General features: G+C 48.0%; 1 protein-coding gene across 1 annotated transcript; it reads left to right on the forward strand.

Moving 5' to 3' along the window:
* The first annotated feature begins 762 nt into the window (after positions 1–762).
* On the forward strand, positions 763–13453 carry cltrn (collectrin, amino acid transport regulator). Its single transcript, XM_034077194.2, has 6 exons — positions 763–1036; positions 5025–5083; positions 5355–5437; positions 6832–6948; positions 7909–8103; positions 13198–13453. The coding sequence occupies exons 1-6, from the start codon at positions 970–972 to the stop codon at positions 13325–13327; spliced, it is 651 nt and encodes a 216-aa protein (XP_033933085.1). The 5' UTR covers positions 763–969; the 3' UTR covers positions 13328–13453.
* The last annotated feature ends 8405 nt before the right edge of the window (positions 13454–21858 follow it).

Here is a 21858-nt window from a genome sequence, read left to right on the forward strand (position 1 = left end):
GTGTTATTCAGAGAACATGGACCCGTCACAAGACTCCCTTTCCCAGCTTGACAGGAGAGCGCCTCACAAACACCGAGTGTATTCTTCATTCTACATTATGAAGGCAGAAGTTATTTAAGTAGAAATATATTTTAGTCCCGAAATAATATTCAGAGTTTCCGAGTTTATTTATTTATTTTTAAAACTTGATTTCAGATATTAAACTCAGATTGTTGGCTTACTATCTTTAAATTCAGAAATACTTTGAGACATTTATTTTTATCGAGGAATTCTGCATTTAAAACTAACTTGTTTAAATATAATTAAAAAATAAGAAATGTAGATTATATTTGTTTTGACTTTTAATTCTGGATAATAAAAACATAATGTCTTTTTTTATGTTTTTGAGCTCGGAATTCAAACACAGGGAGGTCAGTGTGTTTCCACTTCCTGTAACTGCATCTGACCTGCCTGGAATCTACTTTGATCTGACACACACACACACACACACACACACACACATACACACACACACACACACACACACACACACACACACACACACACACACACACACACACACACACACACACACACACACACACACACACACACACACACACACATACACACACACACACACACACACACACACACACACACACACACACACACACACACACAGTGAACCACACTTTGATACAATCTGCACATTCCAGTCTCCATCACACTGATAAGATGTATCTGTTTCCAGCCTCACAGAGAGAGATATTATCAGGGGCAGTACACAGTGTCAGAACATTGGAAACTAAACTACAATTATCTCTAAAGTGTAACTAAGTACCTGAGTACATGTACTTAGTTACCTGCGAGTGGGTAAACAGTAATAATATGCGCTGAGCAAACAGCTCTGACTGAGAGGAGAGGCTTCAATGATTAACTGAGTCGCTGCTCCACCTCCAGACATTCATTGCTCTCCGCTGGCTGACCATGGAGGACGTTGTGTTCCTGCTGCTGCTGTGCGTGTCCTCTGCTGCTGCTCAGCTCTGTGCTCCAGGTAGGTGCCGTCTACCCCTCAGTCAGTCAGGACTCTCTTTCAAACTCCACTAACACTGAGCGACGGGAACAGTGAGGAGTGTTTCTGATCTGAAGTTAAACCGGGTTACACTCAAGAGGTAGCCTCCATGTGACGTCATGCTGCTGCTGTTCAGGTGTATGTCAGTACGTAGCGTCTCTACTTTAAAGAGTCCTCAGGTGTATATCAGTACGTAGCGTCTCTACTTTAAAGAGTCCTCAGGTGTATATCAGTATGTAGTGCCTCTACTTTAAAGAGTCCTCAGGTGTATATCAGTATGTAGTGGCTCTACTTTAAAGAGTCCTCAGGTGTATATCAGTATGTAGTGTCTCTACTTTAAAGAGTCCTCTCCTGCTGATGTTCAGGTGTATATCAGTATGTAGTGTCTCTACTTTAAAGAGTCCTCTGCTGCTGATGTTTAGGTGTATATCAGTATGTAGCGTCTCTACTTTAAAGAGTCCTCAGGTGTATATCAGTACGTAGCATCTCTACTTTAAAGAGTCCTCTCCTGCTGATGTTCAGGTGTATATCAGTGTGTAGTGTCTCTACTTTAAAGAGTCCTCAGGTGTATATCAGTACGTAGCGTCTCTACTTTAAAGAGTCCTCTCCTGCTGATGTTCAGGTGTATATCAGTACGTAGCGTCTCTACTTTAAAGAGTCCTCTCCTGCTGATGTTCAGGTGTATATCAGTATGTAGTGTCTCTACTTTAAAGAGTCCTCTCCTGCTGATGTTCAGGTGTATATCAGTATGTAGTGTCTCTACTTTAAAGAGTCCTCTGCTGCTGATGTTTAGGTGTATATCAGTACGTAGCATCTCTACTTTAAAGAGTCCTCAGGTGTATATCAGTATGTAGTGTCTCTACTTTAAAGAGTCCTCTGCTGCTGATGTTTAGGTGTATATCAGTATGTAGCGTCTCTACTTTAAAGAGTCCTCAGGTGTATATCAGTACGTAGCGTCTCTACTTTAAAGAGTCATCTCCTGCTGATGTTCAGGTGTATATCAGTATGTAGTGTCTCTACTTTAAAGAGTCCTCTCCTGCTGATGTTCAGGTGTATATCAGTACGTAGCGTCTCTACTTTAAAGAGTCCTCTCCTGCTGATGTTCAGGTGTATATCAGTGTGTAGTGTCTCTACTTTAAAGAGTCCACAGGTGTATATCAGTATGTAGTGTCTCTACTTTAAAGAGTCCTCTGCTGCTGATGTTTAGGTGTATATCAGTATGTAGCGTCTCTACTTTAAAGAGTCCTCAGGTGTATATCAGTACGTAGCGTCTCTACTTTAAAGAGTCCTCTCCTGCTGATGTTCAGGTGTATATCAGTGTGTAGTGTCTCTACTTTAAAGAGTCCTCAGGTGTATATCAGTACGTAGCGTCTCTACTTTAAAGAGTCCTCTCCTGCTGATGTTCAGGTGTATATCAGTATGTAGTGTCTCTACTTTAAAGAGTCCTCAGGTGTATATCAGTATGTAGCGTCTCTACTTTAAAGAGTCCTCAGGTATATATCAGTACGTAGTGTCTCTACTTTAAAGAGTCCTCTGCTGCTGATGTTTAGGTGTATATCAGTATGTAGCGTCTCTACTTTAAAGAGTCCTCAGGTGTATATCAGTACGTAGCGTCTCTACTTTAAAGAGTCATCTCCTGCTGATGTTCAGGTGTATATCAGTATGTAGTGTCTCTACTTTAAAGAGTCCTCTCCTGCTGATGTTCAGGTGTATATCAGTACGTAGCGTCTCTACTTTAAAGAGTCCTCTCCTGCTGATGTTCAGGTGTATATCAGTGTGTAGTGTCTCTACTTTAAAGAGTCCACAGGTGTATATCAGTATGTAGTGTCTCTACTTTAAAGAGTCCTCTGCTGCTGATGTTTAGGTGTATATCAGTATGTAGCGTCTCTACTTTAAAGAGTCCTCAGGTGTATATCAGTACGTAGCGTCTCTACTTTAAAGAGTCCTCTCCTGCTGATGTTCAGGTGTATATCAGTGTGTAGTGTCTCTACTTTAAAGAGTCCTCAGGTGTATATCAGTACGTAGCGTCTCTACTTTAAAGAGTCCTCTCCTGCTGATGTTCAGGTGTATATCAGTATGTAGCGTCTCTACTTTAAAGAGTCCTCTCCTGCTGATGTTCAGGTGTATATCAGTGTGTAGTGTCTCTACTTTAAAGAGTCCTCAGGTGTATATCAGTATGTAGTGTCTCTACTTTAAAGAGTCCTCTGCTGCTGATGTTTAGGTGTATATCAGTACGTAGCGTCTCTACTTTAAAGAGTCCTCAGGTGTATATCAGTGTGTAGTGTCTCTACTTTAAAGAGTCCTCTCCTGCTGATGTTCAGGTGTATATCAGTAAGTAGTGTCTCTACTTTAAAGAGTCCTCTCCTGCTGATGTTCAGGTGTATATCAGTTTGTAGCGTCTCTACTTTAAAGAGTCCTCTCCTGCTGATGTTCAGGTGTATATCAGTATGTAGTGTCTCTACTTTAAAGAGTCCTCAGGTGTATATCAGCATGTAGCGTCTCTACTATAAAGAGTCCTCTCCTGCTGATGTTCAGGTGTATATCAGTATGTAGTGTCTCTACTTTAAAGAGTCCTCTCCTGCTGATGTTCAGGTGTATATCAGTATGTAGTGTCTCTACTTTAAAGAGTCCTCTCCTGCTGATGTTCAGGTGTATATCAGTATGTAGTGTCTCTACTTTAAAGAGTCCTCTCCTGCTGATGTGCAGGTGTATATCAGTATGTAGTGTCTCTACTTTAAAGAGTCCTCTCCTGCTGATGTTCAGGTGTATATCAGTGTGTAGTGTCTCTACTTTAAAGAGTCCTCTCCTGCTGATGTGCAGGTGTATATCAGTATGTAGTGTCTCTACTTTAAAGAGTCCTCTCCTGCTGATGTTCAGGTGTATATCAGTACGTAGCGTCTCTACTTTAAAGAGTCCTCTCCTGCTGATGTTCAGGTGTATATCAGTGTGTAGTGTCTCTACTTTAAAGAGTCCTCTCCTGTTGATGTTCAGGTGTATATCAGTATGCAGTGTCTCTACTTTAAAGAGTCCTCTCCTGCTGATGTTCAGGTGTATATCAGTGTGTAGTGTCTCTACTTTAAAGAGTCCTCTCCTGCTGATGTTCAGGTGTATATCAGTGTGTAGTGTCTCTACTTTAAAGAGTCCTCTCCTGCTGATGTTCAGGTGTATATCAGTATGTTGTGTCTCTACTTTAAAGAGTCCTCTCCTGCTGATGTTCAGGTGTATATCAGTATGCAGTGTCTCTACTTTAAAGAGTCCTCTCCTGCTGATGTTCAGGTGTATATCAGTATGTGGTGTCTCTACTTTAAAGAGTCCACTCCTGCTGATTTTCAGGTGTATATCAGTATGTAGTGTCTCTACTTTAAAGAGTCCTCTCCTGCAGATGTTCAGGTGTATATCAGTATGTAGTGTCTCTACTTTAAAGAATCCTCTCCTGCTGATGTTCAGGTGTATATCAGTACGTAGTGTCTCTACTTTAAAGAGTCCTCTCCTGCTGATGTTCAGGTGTATATCAGTATGTAGTGTCTCTACTTTAAAGAGTCCTCACCTGCTGATGTTCAGGTGTATATCAGTATGTAGTGTCTCTACCTTAAAGAGTCCTCTCCTGCTGATGTTCAGGTGTATATCAGTATGTAGTGTCTCTACTTTAAAGAGTCCTCTCCTGCTGATGTTCAGGCGTATATCAGTATGTAGTGTCTCTACTTTAAAGAGTGCTCTCCTGCTGATGTTCAGGTGTATATCAGTATGTAGTGTCTCTACTTTAAAGAGTCCTCTCCTGCTGATGTTCAGGTGTATATCAGTATGTAGTGTCTCTACTTTAAAGAGTCCTCTCCTGCTGATGTTCAGGTGTATATCAGTGTGTAGTGTCTCTACTTTAAAGAGTCCTCTCCTGCTGATATACAGGTGTATATCAGCATGTAGTGTCTCTACTTTAAAGAGTCCTCTAACATATAAACATGTTATTTTACAGATGCTTCAAACGGCTACAAAGTGCGACTCAGCCTCCTCACGGCTCTGGGAGACGAAGCCGTACGTATTGTTCTGTGTTCATCAAAGCGCTCCAGAGAAACAGAGCTGCAGCAAAGAGCCATCTTTGATCTCTAGATTAATGTTTGTGTTGAACCTCAGGAAATATTCAAAATGGCCGTCGCAGTGTCTCAGAGTCCAAGGTTTTCAAATGTCCAAATATAATCGTTCTAAAACATACTGCAGAGACTTTGAACATGTGTTGCAGTTCTGTATATAAAGTTCATGTATGGTCCAGAGGGAGGTGTGTCATGAGGTGCGTGTGCTCCCGCAGTACGTCTGGAACGACAGCGAGATGTTCCTCTTCAGAGCGGCGCTGGCCTTCGCCATGAGGACCGCAGACGGGCAGAACTACAAGTGAGAACACTGTAACTAATGATATCATCTATAAAGACCTACAGGTGGATGGCCTACAATCAGCTGTCAGATATCACCATGAGGACCCCCCTCAGATATCACCATGAGAACCCCCCCTCAGATAGCACCATGAGAACCCCCCCTCAGATAGCACCATGAGAACCCCCCCTCAGATATCACCATGAGAACCCCCCCTCAGATAGCACCATGAGAACCCCCCCTCAGATAGCACCATGAGAACCCCCCCTCAGATAGCACCATGAGAACCCCCCCTCAGATATCACCATGAGAACCCCCCCTCAGATAGCACCATGAGAACCCCCCCCTCAGATAGCACCATGAGAACCCCCCCTCAGATAGCACCATGAGAACCCCCCCTCAGATATCACCATGAGAACCCCCCCTCAGATAGCACCATGAGAACCCCCCTCAGATATCACCATGAGAACCCCCCCTCAGATAGCACCATGAGAGCCCCCCCCTCAGATAGCACCATGAGAACCCCCCCTCAGATAGCACCATGAGAACCCCCCCTCAGATATCACCATGAGAACCCCCCCTCAGATAGCACCATGAGAACCCCCCCTCAGATATCACCATGAGAACCCCCCCTCAGATATCACCATGAGAACCCCCCTCAGATATCACCATGAGAACCCCCCCTCAGATAGCACCATGAGAGCCCCCCCTCAGATAGCACCATGAGAACCCCCCCTCAGATAGCACCATGAGAACCCCCCCTCAGATAGCACCATGAGAACCCCCCCTCAGATATCACCATGAGAACCCCCCCTCAGATATCACCATGAGAACCCCCCTCAGATATCACCATGAGAACCCCCCCTCAGATAGCACCATGAGAACCCCCCCTCAGATAGCACCATGAGAACCCCCCCTCAGATACCACCATGAGAGCCCCCCCTCAGATACCACCATGAGAACCCCCCCTCAGATAGCACCATGAGAACCCCCCCTCAGATAGCACCATGAGAACCCCCCCTCAGATAGCACCATGAGAACCCCCCCTCAGATAGCACCATGAGAACCCCCCCTCAGATAGCACCATGAGAACCCCCCCTCAGATAGCACCATGAGAAACCCCCCCCCTCATCACTGACCACACGTGCTGGTGTCACCCCGTGCCCCTCTGCAGACGTGCTGCAGGCTCAACACACCGTGTGCACGTGGGAGTACTGAGATGTCTTCTCTCCTCTGAAGAACAGAAGCTGCACCTCAGACGTGTCTCCGTCCCTCACAGAAGCTGCACCTCAGACGTGTCTCCGTCCCTCGCCTCACAAACCAAACGATACAAATGTCAAGTGCATAAAAGCAGGAACTGTAAAAGGATGTGTTTTAACTGAGGTGACTCGTGGTTTCTGAACGTGTGTTTGAAGCGTGTCCAACGTGCTGGTTTGTGACGAGACGCCCCGAGTGTCCTTCTGGTTCGTGGTGACGTCTCCACTCGACTCCACCCTGCTGGTGGAGAGGAGACAGGTGGAGGAGGCAGTGAGGTAAGCCTGAGGGAGTGAGTCAGCATTATGAGTCCTGAGTCCTGACCTGAGTCAGCATTATGAGTCCTGAAGACCTGAGTCAGCATTATGAGTCCTGAGTCCTGACCTGAGTCAGCATTATGAGTCCTGAAGACATGAGTCAGCATTATGAGTCCTGAGTCCTAAAGACATGAGTCAGCATTATGAGTCCTAAAGACATGAGTCAGCATTATGAGACCTAAAGACCTGAGTCAGCATTATGAGTCCTGAGTCCTAAAGACATGAGTCAGCATTATGAGACCTAAAGACATGAGTCAGCATTATGAGACCTAAAGACATGAGTCAGCATTATGAGTCCTGAGTCCTAAAGACATGAGTCAGCATTATGAGACCTAAAGACATGAGTCAGCATTATGAGTCCTGAGTCCTAAAGACATGAGTCAGCATTATGAGTCCTAAAGACATGAGTCAGCATTATGAGACCTAAAGACATGAGTCAGCATTATGAGACCTAAAGACATGAGTCAGCATTATGAGACCTAAAGACATGAGTCAGCATTATGAGTCCTAAAGACATGAGTCAGCATTATGAGTCCTGAGTCCTAAAGACATGAGTCAGCATTATGAGTCCTGAGTCCTGACCTGAGTCAGCATTATGAGCCCTAAAGACATGAGTCAGCATTATGAGACCTAAAGACATGAGTCAGCATTATGAGTCCTGACATGAGTCAGCATTATGAGTCCTGAGTCCTAAAGACATGAGTCAGCATTATGAGTCCTGACCTGAGTCAGCATTATGAGTCCTGAGTCCTGACCTGAGTCAGCATTATGAGTCCTGAACGTAATAAATGTATAGTATGCTATATATACTGTATACTTACTGTACACTACTAACGCTCCTATGGAAGAGGATGAGGGTGACCTGTGACATTTCTAAATCTGACTATTTTCTGAAAATCTGTAAATGTTTTCTCCAAACAGGAAGTCGAGGAACCGCATCAACAGCGCCTTCCTGCTGACGGATAATACCCTGGAGTTCCTGGGCATCCCCCCCACCCTGGCGGCCCCCGCGCCCCCCTCGTCCCCCCCCTGGCTGATCGTGTTCGGGGTGGTGATGGGAGCCGTGGGCGCCGGCATTGTGCTGGTGCTGGGGACCTCCGTCATGCAGAGGAGACGGTGAGGCTCACTTCAGTTCAATCCGGAGAGAGCGTTCCGATAGGAACACACAGATGGATGTGATGGGGTTTGAACCCGCTGGAGAGGGCTGCGTCGAGTCACCTTATTGACACCTGTCAGGAGGGGAGAGAGCCGATGGGTTAGCAATGCACTATGGTAGGCTTGTGCGAATAGAGCGAAGTGATAGGGTTAGCTGGGAGTGACGCCCCCAATCACTGAGAGGAGAGAGAGGAGCAAGCTGGAAATATGTGAATGAATGACTAAAGACGGTCTTCCTGGTTTAACTTGCGCTAAGCTTCATAATCACTTCCAGAGCTCCAGGACAACAACATGTGGTTTCCATCCATCAGAGATCTGTCCATATCTGACAGCACGCGCAGTCCCTACACGTTCTCACTCCCAACCCGTCAACGCGTTCTCACTCCCAACCAGTCCACATGTGGACGGGTTGGGAGTGAGAACGCGTTGACGGGTTGGGAGTGAGAACGCGTTGACGGGTTGGGAGTGAGAACGCGTTGACGGGTTGGGAGTGAGAACGCGTTGACGGGTTGGGAGTGAGAACGCGTTGACGGGTTGGGAGTGAGAACGCGTTGACGGGTTGGGAGTGAGAAGGTGTGGACTGGTTGGGAGTGAGAACGCGTTGACGGGTTGGGAGTGAGAACGCGTTGACGGGTTGGGAGTGAGAACGCGTTGACGGGTTGGGAGTGAGAAGGCGTGGACTGGTTGGGAGTGAGAACGCGTTGACGGGTTTGGAGTGAGAACGCGTTGACGGGTTGGGAGTGAGAACGCGTTGACGGGTTGGGAGTGAGAACGCGTTGACGGGTTGGGAGTGAGAACGCGTTGACGGGTTGGGAGTGAGAAGGCGTGGACGGGTTGGGAGTGAGAACGCGTTGACGGGTTTGGAGTGAGAACGCGTTGACGGGTTGGGAGTGAGAACGCGTTGACGGGTTGGGAGTGAGAACGCGTTGACGGGTTGGGAGTGAGAACGCGTTGACGGGTTGGGAGTGAGAACGCGTTGACGGGTTTGGAGTGAGAACGCGTTGACGGGTTGGGAGTGAGAACGCGTTGACGGGTTGGGAGTGAGAAGGTGTGGACTGGTTGGGAGTGAGAACGCGTTGACGGGTTGGGAGTGAGAACGCGTTGACGGGTTGGGAGTGAGAACGCGTTGACGGGTTGGGAGTGAGAACGCGTTGACGGGTTGGGAGTGAGAAGGTGTGGACTGGTTGGGAGTGAGAACGCGTTGACGGGTTGGGAGTGAGAACGCGTTGACGGGTTGGGAGTGAGAACGCGTTGACGGGTTGGGAGTGAGAACGCGTTGACGGGTTGGGAGTGAGAACGCGTTGACGGGTTGGGAGTGAGAACGCGTTGACGGGTTTGGAGTGAGAACATGTTGACGGGTTGGGAGTGAGAACATGTTGACGGGTTGGGAGTGAGAACGCGTTGACGGGTTGGGAGTGAGAACGCGTTGACGGGTTGGGAGTGAGAACGCGTTGACGGGTTGGGAGTGAGAACGCGTTGACGGGTTGGGAGTGAGAACGCGTTGACGGGTTGGGAGTGAGAACGCGTTGACGGGTTGGGAGTGAGAACGCGTTGACGGGTTTGGAGTGAGAACGCGTTGACGGGTTGGGAGTGAGAACGCGTTGACGGGTTGGGAGTGAGAACGCGTTGACGGGTTGGGAGTGAGAACGCGTTGACGGGTTGGGAGTGAGAACGCGTTGACGGGTTGGGAGTGAGAACGCGTTGACGGGTTTGGAGTGAGAACGCGTTGACGGGTTGGGAGTGAGAACGCGTTGACGGGTTGGGAGTGAGAACGCGTTGACGGGTTGGGAGTGAGAACGCGTTGACGGGTTGGGAGTGAGAACGCGTTGACGGGTTGGGAGTGAGAACGCGTTGACGGGTTGGGAGTGAGAACGCGTTGACGGGTTGGGAGTGAGAACGCGTTGACGGGTTGGGAGTGAGAACGCGTTGACGGGTTGGGAGTGAGAACGCGTTGACGGGTTGGGAGTGAGAGCGCGTTGACGGGTTGGGAGTGAGAACGCGTTGACGGGTTGGGAGTGAGAAGGCGTTGACGGGTTGGGAGTGAGAACGTGTTGACGGGTTGGGAGTGAGAACGCGTTGACGGGTTGGGAGTGAGAACGTGTTGACGGGTTGGGAGTGAGAACGCGTTGACGGGTTGGGAGTGAGAGCGCGTTGACGGGTTGGGAGTGAGAGCGCGTTGACGGGTTGGGAGTGAGAACGCGTTGACGGGTTGGGAGTGAGAACGCGTTGACGGGTTGGGAGTGAGAACGCGTTGACGGGTTGGGAGTGAGAACGCGTTGACGGGTTGGGAGTGAGAACGCGTTGACGGGTTGGGAGTGAGAACGCGTTGACGGGTTGGGAGTGAGAATGCGTTGACGGGTTGGGAGTGAGAATGCGTTGACGGGTTAGGAGTGAGAACGCGTTGACGGGTTGGGAGTGAGAACGCGCTGACGGGTTGGGAGTGAGAACGCGTTGACGGGTTGGGAGTGAGAGCGCGTTGACGGGTTGGGAGTGAGAGCGCGTTGACGGGTTGGGAGTGAGAACGCGTTGACGGGTTGGGAGTGAGAACGCGTTGACGGGTTGGGAGTGAGAACGCGTTAACGGGTTGGGAGTGAGAACGCGTTGACGGGTTGGGAGTGAGAACGCGTTGACGGGTTGGGAGTGAGAACGCGTTGACGGGTTGGGAGTGAGAGCGCGTTGACGGGTTGGGAGTGAGAACGCGTTGACGGGTTGGGAGTGAGAAGGCGTTGACGGGTTGGGAGTGAGAACGCGTTGACGGGTTGGGAGTGAGAACATGTTGACGGGTTGGGAGTGAGAGCGCGTTGACGGGTTGGGAGTGAGAACACGTTGACGGGTTGGGAGTGAGAACGCGTTGACGGGTTGGGAGTGAGAACGCGTTGACGGGTTGGGAGTGAGAACATGTTGACGGGTTGGGAGTGAGAACGTGTTGACGGGTTGGGAGTGAGAACGCGTTGACGGGTTGGGAGTGAGAACGCGTTGACGGGTTGGGAGTGAGAACGCGTTGACGGGTTGGGAGTGAGAACGTGTTGACGGGTTGGGAGTGAGAACGCGTTGACGGGTTGGGAGTGAGAACGCGTTGACGGGTTGGGAGTAGGGTTGGGTATCGTTTGAATTTCCACGATTCCGATTCCGATTCTACTTTTCGATTCCGGTTCTTAACGGTTCTCGATTCCGGTTCTTTGAGGGGCATGGTAAAAAAAATGATACTTGCTTCTTCCACCAAAAAAATTACATTTATTCGAGAAACTTTTACACAGGTTAGTTTACAGTAATATTCACATTAATCAGTCTGTTTATATTCACTGCTATGTAACTGTAACCTGAGAACCACTGAAGCTACAACAGTCCAACTTTTAAAGAACAGTTCTTTTTGAGAAAAACAAGCATCTATTTTAAAGCAAAATGCTTCAATCTGGTGCACTTTAAGCAGAATTACTAGAGACTAGATCTAGAGGGTACAACTCCAAACACCAGATGAAAAAGATCGGTTTACATTTGAATAATTAAATAAGTATGTGAGCATAACCAGTAACCTATAGCCAATAACAAATACATGTAACGTATTTTATTTGTGTTGTTCATTCATATCTTATTTTACTATTTTATTTATGCATATTTTTTGTATCTCTCCAGTTTAAAACGATATGTCTGGTTTACTGTCCTATAGTTTACATTGGAATGATTTCAAACCTGTTTTATCCCAATAATTATAAGGGAGAGCCTTGGAAATATGTGTTTACGTACATCGTGATCAAACCGTTTGAGACCCACTGAGATAACTTAGACTAAAGTGAACTATCTGAACCCTCAGAGAGTCCTTCACCTCACTGAGCTGAAGCTACCAGCCTCAGTCTGACTGGAGAGGACTCTTCTCCACATCACTGGAGAAACATCTTCTTCTTCCGTTAGAGCAGCTAGCACCAGATGCTAATAACAACAGCGCGTACCGGTCCCTCGCTCCCACGCTCACTCGCACTTTGGCTGTGAGCTGCGGTTGCCAGATAAGCCAACATCCCCCATTTTCATCACTTACAGCGCGCATCGTACAGGGGAAATGAAAATTATAACCGGGATGAAAAGGGTGTTACATTTACTTAATTATGAATGTTGTTACATCAAGGCCGAACGTCAGGATGAGCACCAACGGTCAAAACAAAAAAAAAATCCTCCCAGAGCTGTCAGCGCAGCGCCTCCACAGATCTGGCGCCCTAGGCCAACATCTATAACGCCAGTGCGACGGGCCGGCCCTGGTCTCAGGTTACGCTGTAGGAAGTGTAGGTACAACGCTACATTCCCCGCCCCGCTGCAGTCATGCAGTACGCTACGGAGAGCGGCGAGAAACATTTCCTCAGGCATCGAAAAGCGGAACCGAAATTCACATTTCTAAATGATGCCGTTGGAATCGAAATGTTGGAACCGGTTCCGGTTCGGAACCGGTTCCGGTTCGGAACCGGTTCCGGTTCGGAACCGGTTCCGGTTCGGAACCGGTTCCAACGGTACCCAACCCTAGTTGGGAGTGAGAACGCGTTGACGGGTTGGGAGTGAGAACGTGTAGGGACTGTGCGTGCTGTCAGATATGGACAGATCTCTGCTCTTTCCTTCTCCCATTTTTCCCTTTAAACTGGGTTTTTTCGGAGGTTTTTCCTTGTACGATGTGAGAGTCTGCGGACAGAGGGTCTGAGGACAGAGGGTCTGAGGACAGAGGGTCTGAGGACAGAGGGTCTAAGGACAGAGGGTCTAAAGACAGAGGGTCTGAGGACAGAGGGTCTGAGGACAGAGGGTCTGAGGACAGAGGGCCTAAGGACAGAGGGTCTGAGGACAGAGGGTCTGAGGACAGAGGGTCTGAGGACAGAGGGTGTCGTATTGTCATACTGATATTCTGTACAAACTGTGAAGACCACTGAGACTAATGTAACATTTGTGATATTGGGCTATGGATAAACTTTGATTGATTGATTCTGTTTCCTGATGGATGGAAATGTACATTTACTTACATTTTGAAAGCGAGGGGACATCCTTTCCTCCGATCACCTCTGTCTCTTCTTCTCCTCCCAGTGAAAAGAAGAAGGCGAAGACTGGCATTGAGGAGGGAGAAGAAGAGTCTCGGGCGGAGGGGAACGGCGCTGCGAGCGACAGCGTTTACAACCTGTCCTTCTCCGACGATGATCGACTCACGCAGATGTGAACGTATATGTTCAAAGGATTGTTCCAGGAGGTCAAGCGGCTCCCGGTCTGCAGTTGTTCTAGAGTTTAACGGAAATATGTCAATTAAATGATACGTCTTTTTTCATCAGAAGACGTTTACCGACTATTCCTTTACTGTTATTACTCACTGCCTGTGTGTGTGTGTGTGCGTGTGTGTGTGTGTGTGTGTGTGCGTGCGTGCGTGTGTGTGTGTGTGTGTGTGTGTGTGTGTGTGTGTGTGTGTGTGTGTGTGTGTGTGTGTGTGTGTGTGTGTGTGTGTGTAATTTAATTAGTTTTTAGATCTGATCCAAAGTGGGGTTTTTTCATTCATACTTTTTTCAGAAAATTGCAAGTCCATAAATAAATAATCTTTAGTTCAGATCTAAAGAAAGTCCACCTATCCCCTTCAGGAAACACGTGTTTTGACAGCTGGGATTCATGGAGACATCTTTCATGTGATCAATCCACGGGGAAATAATCACGTACTTTCTGATTCGTCATTAACTAGAAATGTCTTGAATGAACATCTGTGTGTTTTGACCAAAGAGACAAAGGCCTTCACAACGAGTACTGACTTGTTAAACACCACCCACGGACCTGGAGAGCGTTAGGAGCAACTCTGCATTTCCTCAAGATTCAGATTTCTGTCTAAAATCTAGAAATTCTAAAAGGTTAGATTTCTGACTGTTCAGATTTTCTTTGACAAAATTCTGTCTTTTTCATAAAATCTCGGATCTCAACTTTTTTTCTGAAGCAAAACCATTTTTTTTTTTCTGGACTTTCGTCTGAAAATCAAGTTTTATTTCTAAGACGAAAAGAGGTCTCTGCATTCGCCCTCCTAGTGTTGGAGCAGTGGGCTGCCATTAGCATGGCGCCCGGGGAGCAGTGTGGGGAACGGTGCCTTGCTCAGGGACACCTCGGTAGCACTTGGTCTTTCCGGGACTTGAACTGGTGACCTTCCAGTTGCCACCGCCGCCGCCAAGTAACTAAATGTTTAAACTTTTCTTCAGTACTTTAATAAACCCTCTTTCAATTTCAATATATTTTATGAAAATGTTGTTTTAAGTGTAAACAACTTCACCAACAAATTAAGAAAATGTAACATATGCTGAGTAACCGACTGGTAGACCCCGTCCAAACTTATTTATCTTTCATACAAAGAAGACAAAGTACAAGCATCTTATAAAGGGTCGAACATAGATATGTACCAGCTTTAGTGTGGTAAGATATTCAAAACCCTTTAAAAATGACTTTATCTGGATTTAAAAACAGCAGCTATTAATGCAATATGTAAGAGTTTATATACACTAAGTTATAAACTAATGCTCACTTTGTCATATCTGTATTTATTCTGTATCATAGCAATGTTAAACCAGTGTTAAGGCATTTCGTTAGTGTTTCCTAAACTTGTAAATCTGTCTTCATAGTACATACACTCTCTCCTTCTAGATGTGTTAGTAATGTGTTAGTAGGCCATATTTGAAACTTCCTGATGAGTGGCTTGTTAGGGTGTCCCATTTGACATACTTCATTCTGTATTTTATCATTCACTGTTTTTAACTTGAATTGAAAAAGCCCAATAGCTATGTTTTCTTTCTGGTTTAGCAAACATGAGGGACTTCAATACATGTTGTGCACTGGCTCCACACAACCTAATAATGCCTTCTCAACCTGGGGTCAAGAAAGACAGACGACCCCTTTCTGGAGGACATCCAGGAGCATGCTTGCCGGACATCCAGGAGCATGCTTGCCAACCCTCCCGATTTGTGCGGGAGACTCCCGATGTCATTGCCCTCTCCCGGTTTCCTCGCGGGGTCATATTTCTTCCGCATTTCTCCCGATTTCTGACTAAATCAGATTTACTCAGGACTGTTTCCACTCGGACTTTAATACAGCTACTCCATTGTTTGGTTTCCATGGTAGCGCGAAGATAGTCACAGAAAACGGAACAAGAATGGACAACTCTACCCTCTGCTCACTCCTTTCCTGTCCAGCCCACTTTATGCTCCACCAAGGAGTGTGCTCCAGGCCGCGAGGCAGTGCACCGACAATACGCATGTTCATGTTAATCTAATACGGCTCCAGCGATCCACTGGCACCCCCCTCCATGTGGCGGTACCCCTCTTGAGGAGGAAGGCCTTGGTTGCACCCCTTGATACATATGTTGTTGGTACACCGCTGGAGGTACCTTGTCTGTACCCCTTTGTGTGGACTAAGGACTTGGTGGTACCCCAATGGAGACAGGACCTTGCACCAAGCTGGAACGGCGTCTGAACAGAAAGGTCAGGATATTTATTTGGCTTTTGTTTTCTGTTCCTGGAGATCTGAAAGTTATCCTCTTAGATGTTGGATCTGCTGTGGCCTCTGCCCATGCAGGGCTGAAGCCTTTGGTAATGATGAGTTGGTTTTATGAGAACAGGAACTGTTGTTGGTTCTCAGCGGAGAGGAGGAACAAGTGGTCAAGTCTTCACTGGTGTGAAAACACAAAGATTTGGGTTTGAGATGCTGACGTTTGTGTTCCTCTCATGTTCTTCAGCGAATGGGATAATCACCGTATAAGTAAATGTGCCAAAAGGAGGAAGTCTTCTAACAGTGTTTCAAGTGAAGTGTCCTTCTGCCTGCTTCCTCACTGAGAGATGTCTGAGAGTCAGCCATGGGGAGCGAACATCAGAGAAGCCTGCACCGGATGCTCGTTGGTAAGATCTGTATAATATTCCATTTCCTTTGCTTGCACAGCAGATGCATTTTGTTATCGACAGGCCAACTCTTAAAACTCGTGTTCAGTTCTCAGTCCAAGGAGTCTACATCAGGACCAGGTAGAACTTTGGTTCCTGCACTTTCTATCTTTGTAGTCTCTTTCCTCTCGACCTCTCCACCTGCTGCAGGTCAGTCATGGTCTGATGCATAACTCCTTTGGGTCTTAAGTGTACGGTAAATTCATTGAGAATTGAACTTTTTTTTGTGTCCTCTAGACGGTCAGGTCAGATTGGCTGGCTCTGGGTCCAATCGCTGCTCTGGAAGAGTTGAGACCTTCCACAGCAGCACCGGGGGAACAGTGTGTGACGATGACTGGGATCCAGAGCAGACCAGCAGCACAGACCCTGATCCAGAGCAGACTAGCAGCACAGACCCTTTCATTTCTTCAAATGCTGTTGCCATGGCAACACAATGCTCACCATGAAACACGGTTTTCTCATAGCTTCAGTGAAAATACTCGAAATGGCCCAAAACGTCACAGGTTTGGTAACGATGCAGCCATCAACGCATCTAAGCGTATTATGGGATGTCATCAAACGCCGTTGCCATGCCGACAGATCATTCACCATCAAGTTAGTTAAAAAGTTTACAGTCAAAATATTCTGCTGCCTTCCCAAGCCTTTTGACTTTCTTTTCTCATCTTGATACAAATTCATTCACTACTACTTACATCTGATATGTAACTCCTTCAGCCTCTTTTCAGCTGCAGAACCCATTCAACTATTACATTATTCAGCTATTTCAATACATCAAGGCTGACATGTTGTTGTTTATACCTTTTTTTAAACCTTTTCCTTTCAATATTAAGCTTTTTCTGCATTTTCAGCTAAAAGCAGCTAGCATTCAGCTAATAACACATTCAGATTTGTCTGCATTTTCAGCTAATAAATGTTCACAGTTTACAGCATTCGCACGCATTTTCTGCAGGAAATGCATTTTCTAGTTGTGTCTTGATATTGAGTAAGAACATGTTTTTATGAACCACAGTTTCCGGTCTCCCACGACCCGACCGGAGAAAAAGACGTGCTGCAGGCAGTAGAAATACATTGCTTTTAAAATCGTGCTGTGCAACACGAAATGCCGTGAGACTGGGTCGCCCACAGACCTCAGGACGGCAGAAAGCTCACTCACCTTCCAGACTGAAACTCATCTCCTTCGACTCCACCTCGAGGATAGAACTACTAACAAAGCTCTTATATACTAACAAAGGACTGGCTCCTCTAAAGCCAGCTGAGTAGCACTTGAAATACTTGGCTCTATGAAGCCTGATGCACTTTATGATTCTGTTTTCTTCAAGGTTGTGTCTTCCTGGTCGAACGCACTTACTGTGAGTCTCTCTGGATAAAAGTGTCAGCTAAATGTAATGTATATTAATATAGAGCTCACAAAGAGCTTATAAACAGATAACAAACATCGGCTCAACTTCTGTGTAAAATCTGAACCAAGTCTCCATTTCCTTGTGTCTTTGTTTCAGAGATGTAATGCTCATCTCTTCCTGTAGGTGTCAGTATTGCACTGCCCCCTCCTCTCCTCTTTAAAGTGTGTGAATACATCTGTTACACATTTGAATGTCCTGTTATTTTATTTGTGTCAAAGTGTTTTGAAGTCGATATAAAGACTAACCCACTTGCCCCGCCCCCTTGCTGTGTACCGCTCACTGATTGGACGAGGCAGCGCATGCACTGATCTGATGCTTCTTGACAGGAGAGCCGTTTCCCAGCGGAGTGAAGAAAACACATGAACCTCACGGGACTCGCTTTGATACCGTGTTTTGTTTCCTTTAATGTTTCATTCAGTTACAAACATGAGATACATCCGAACAACAAAAGTTACAAACACGAGATACATCTGAACAACAACGTGGTCAAAACATTTTTATTAATTTATTGGAAACATTTTCATGATCGCTTTTTTCGTTTTACATTTTCATTTATTGTGATTTCCATTCAGTCGTTAAGTGCTATTAAAATGTGAATGTGCTGCATATCCACACACACACACACACACACACACACACACACACACACACACACACACACACACACACACACACACACACACACACACACACACACACACACACACACACACACACACACACACACACACACACAGTGGTCAATGAACGGACGTCGCTTCACGTGACGCTCCGGAGGAAAGGACGCCCCATTGCTCTTAAAGTTCATTTCCTGCTTCTCGTGGTTTCCTCTCTCCTTGCTTCGCTGGTGGGAGGGACTAGAGGCAGGGAAACAACGCAAGTGAGGGAAGCAAGGAATCCATTTAACCAATAGTCCAAAAATCAGCTCCTAACGTCTATCCCTTGACCTCTGAGTGAAAGGTCACAGGGTTAAGGGATAGTGGATAGGAGAGTTCAAAAGGACTTAGGAGAAGAGACTGCTTTGAGAATCCGACTGCACAGGATAGAATTTAAAGTTCTTCTTCCCGCCTACAAAGCCCTTAATGGGCAGGCGCCATCTTACCTTAAAGAACTCATGATACCCTACTGGTCTACTAGGGCATTGCGCTCCAAGAATGCAGGGTTGTTGGTTGTTCCTAGAGTCTCTAAAAGTACAATGGGAGCCAGAGCCTTTTCTGGAGAGGATCCTCCTCTGCTGCTCTCCCTGAGGTTTCTCCATGTTCCCTTTAAACTGTGGGGTTTCTCCGGAAGTGTTTCCTTGTACGATGTGAGGGTCTAAGGAAAGAGGGTCTGAGGACAGAGGGTCTAAGGACAGAGGGCCTAAGGACAGAGGGTCTAAGGACAGAGGGTCTAAGGACAGAGGGTCAAAGGATAGAGGGTCTGAGGACAGAGGGTCTAAGGACAGAGGGTCTAAGGACAGAGGGTCTGAGGACAGAGGGTCTAAGGACAGAGGGCCTAAGGACAGAGGGTCTAAGGACAGAGGGTCTAAGGAAAGAAGGTCAAAGGATAGAGGGTCTGAGGACAGAGGGTCTAAGGACAGAGGGTCTAAGGACAGAGGGTCTGAGGACAGAGGGTCTAAGGACAGAGGGCCTAAGGACAGAGGGTCTAAGGACAGAGGGTCTAAGGACAGAGGGTCAAAGGATAGAGGGTCTGAGGACAGAGGGTCTAAGGACAGAGGGTCTAAGGACAGAGGGTCTAAGGACAGAGGGTCTGAGGACAGAGGGTCTAAGGACAGAGGGTCTAAGGACAGAGGGTCTGAGGACAGAGGGTCTGAGGACAGAGGGTCTAAGGACAGAGGGTCTGAGGACAGAGGGTCTGAGGACAGAGGGTCTAAGGACAGAGGGTCTAAGGACAGAGGGTCTGAGGACAGAGGGTCTAAGGACAGAGGGTCTAAGGACAGGGGGTCTGAGGACAGAGGGTCTGAGGACAGAGGGTCTGAGGACAGAGGGTCTAAGGACAGAGGGTCTGAGGACAGAGGGTCTGAGGACAGAGGGTCTGAGGACAGAGGGTCTAAGGACAGAGGGCCTAAGGACAGAGGGTCTAAGGACAGAGGGTCTAAGGACAGAGGGTCAAAGGATAGAGGGTCTGAGGACAGAGGGTCTAAGGACAGAGGGTCTAAGGACAGAGGGTCTAAGGACAGAGGGTCTGAGGACAGAGGGTCTAAGGACAGAGGGTCTAAGGACAGAGGGTCTGAGGACAGAGGGTCTGAGGACAGAGGGTCTAAGGACAGAGGGTCTGAGGACAGAGGGTCTGAGGACAGAGGGTCTAAGGACAGAGGGTCTGAGTCCACTGAGACTAATGTAACATTTGTGATATTGGGCTATGGATAAACTTTGATTGAGTGATGGCTACTTCCTGGAGTCTCTGCAGGACTATAGTAAGAAGCGTGGCCCTATGAAACTATGAATATTAAACATCACGGTTCAGATCTATATTTCACGAGGCCTACTTTCTAACGATGCAGCTTTCAGGGCTCAGAAGACATATCTCAAGAAGTGAATGTTTCATAGCGTGAGCTGTGAGAGCCGAGTGCGTTACGACTGTGTGAAGAGTGACGGGTTCACCGTGCTGAGACCGTGGGCTGGATCCACCATGCTGAGACCGTGGGCTGGAATGGCTTACATGGATGCAGATCCTTCCATTGGATGGCTTCAAAGAGTGTCCTCAGAGAGTGTCCTCAGAGAGTGTCCTCAAAGAGTGTCCTCAAAGAGTGTCCTCAGAGAGTGTCCTCAGAGAGTGACCTCAGAGAGTGTCCTCAAAGAGTGTCCTCAGAGAGTGTACTCAGAGAGTGTCCTCAGAGAGTGTCCTCAAAGAGTGTCCTCAGAGAGTGTCCTCAGAGAGTGTCCTCAAAGAGTGTCCTCAGAGAGTGTCCTCAGAGAGTGTCCTCTAAGAGTGTCCTCAGAGAGTGACCTCAGAGAGTGTCCTCAAAGAGTGTCCTCAGAGAGTGTCCTCAAAGAGTGTCCTCAAAGAGTGTCCTCAAAGAGTGTCCTCAGAGAGTGACCTCAGAGAGTGTCCTCAGAGAGTGTCCTCAAAGAGTGTCCTCAAAGAGTGTCCTCAGAGAGTGACCTCAGAGAGTGTCCTCAAAGAGTGTCCTCAAAGAGTGTCCTCAGAGAGTGACCTCAAAGAGTGTCCTCAAAGAGTGTCCTCAGAGAGTGTCCTCAGAGAGTGACCTCAGAGAGTGTCCTCAGAGAGTGTCCTCAGAGAGTGACCTCAGAGAGTGTCCTCAAAGAGTGTCCTCAGAGAGTGTCCTCAGAGAGTGTCCCCTGTGTACCCTCTCTTGAAAGATGTCCCGGTATCTGCAGCACTGAGAGTTTCTAGAAGTCCCATCTCTGCGGCTCCTTCTCCTCACTCAGTTTCTGAGGCGTCCCACCCCCCGTCTCACCCCCCGTCTCAAACTCTCTCTCACCCCCCGTCCCACCCCCCGTCTCAAACTCTCTCTCAACCCCCGTCTCACCCGCCGTCTCCCCCTCTCTCTCCCGGATGATTTCCACCAGCCTCTGAAACTTTTGGTTTAGCTCCTCCATGCCTCCCCCCCCCTCCCCCGCCGCCCCCCCATTCCCCCCGTCACTGTCCAATGAGCTGAGGCTCTCGGCTCTGGAGTCCCGCCCCTCGAACTGATAGGTCTGCAGGGAGTCGAAGGGGGGCAGCGAGGGGTCGCAGGTCAGCTGGTCCAACCGGATGTTCAGGAGCTCCTCCATGGGGAGGGGCCGCGGGGGGGGCATTCCCTCCACAGGTAAAGGTGGAAGGAGGTCCTTCCTCGGTCTGCACATGCTCAGTAGCGTCGCACCCACTGCCTGCCCCCCCCCCAGAGACCCCCCCCCCCGGCTGGCGCTGAGCGACCCCACGATGCTGTAGGAGTCTTTTTGCAGCTGGGAGGCGGAGCGGGGGGGCTCCGAGCGGATGGAGGAGTCGGTGCTGATCTGAGTCTGATCGGACCCCCGCCGCCCCCCCCGCTGAGACGAGGTGGTGCTTAGGGAGTCCATGAGGCTGCAGACGGTCACAATGGAGGGGGGGGGCAACTCTGCTGGATTCATCTGTAAACAAGAGAGGGGGGTCAGATACAGGGCGGACAGTACGGAGGCTCAGAGAGGACACACGTAAGAACACGTCACGGTCTCTGAGTTCACATCAAGCTACAATACATGACATTCTGCGTCTGAGCGCAGCGTCCTGGGCGTCTTGGGGTGGGCGACGGTTTGGTGAGTCAGAGACGAGCAGGGAGAGACGTGCGGAGGCTCAGAGAGGACACACTCATCTACAGGTCGACCAATCACAGCTCAGTCTGCAGGAAGCACCAGCTCTGATCGTCCGTGAGGGTCGGTCTGCAGATTGATGTCTTTACCGGGTTCTTCTGTTCG

This window comes from Pseudochaenichthys georgianus, unplaced genomic scaffold (genome assembly GCF_902827115.2).
Source record: "Pseudochaenichthys georgianus unplaced genomic scaffold, fPseGeo1.2 scaffold_1381_arrow_ctg1, whole genome shotgun sequence".
Taxonomy (NCBI): Eukaryota; Metazoa; Chordata; class Actinopteri; order Perciformes; family Channichthyidae; genus Pseudochaenichthys; species Pseudochaenichthys georgianus.

Excerpts from the sequence above, each read along its gene's own strand:
- cltrn (XM_034077194.2), top strand. The coding sequence starts at position 970 with ATGGAGGACGTTGTGTTCCTGCTGCTGCTGTGCGTGTCCTCTGCTGCT. Across the intron at positions 5,438-6,831 it reads GCAGACGGGCAGAACTACAA|CGTGTCCAACGTGCTGGTTT; the intron begins GTGAGAACACTG and ends GTGTGTTTGAAG. Across the intron at positions 8,104-13,197 it reads TCCGTCATGCAGAGGAGACG|TGAAAAGAAGAAGGCGAAGA; the intron begins GTGAGGCTCACT and ends TTCTCCTCCCAG.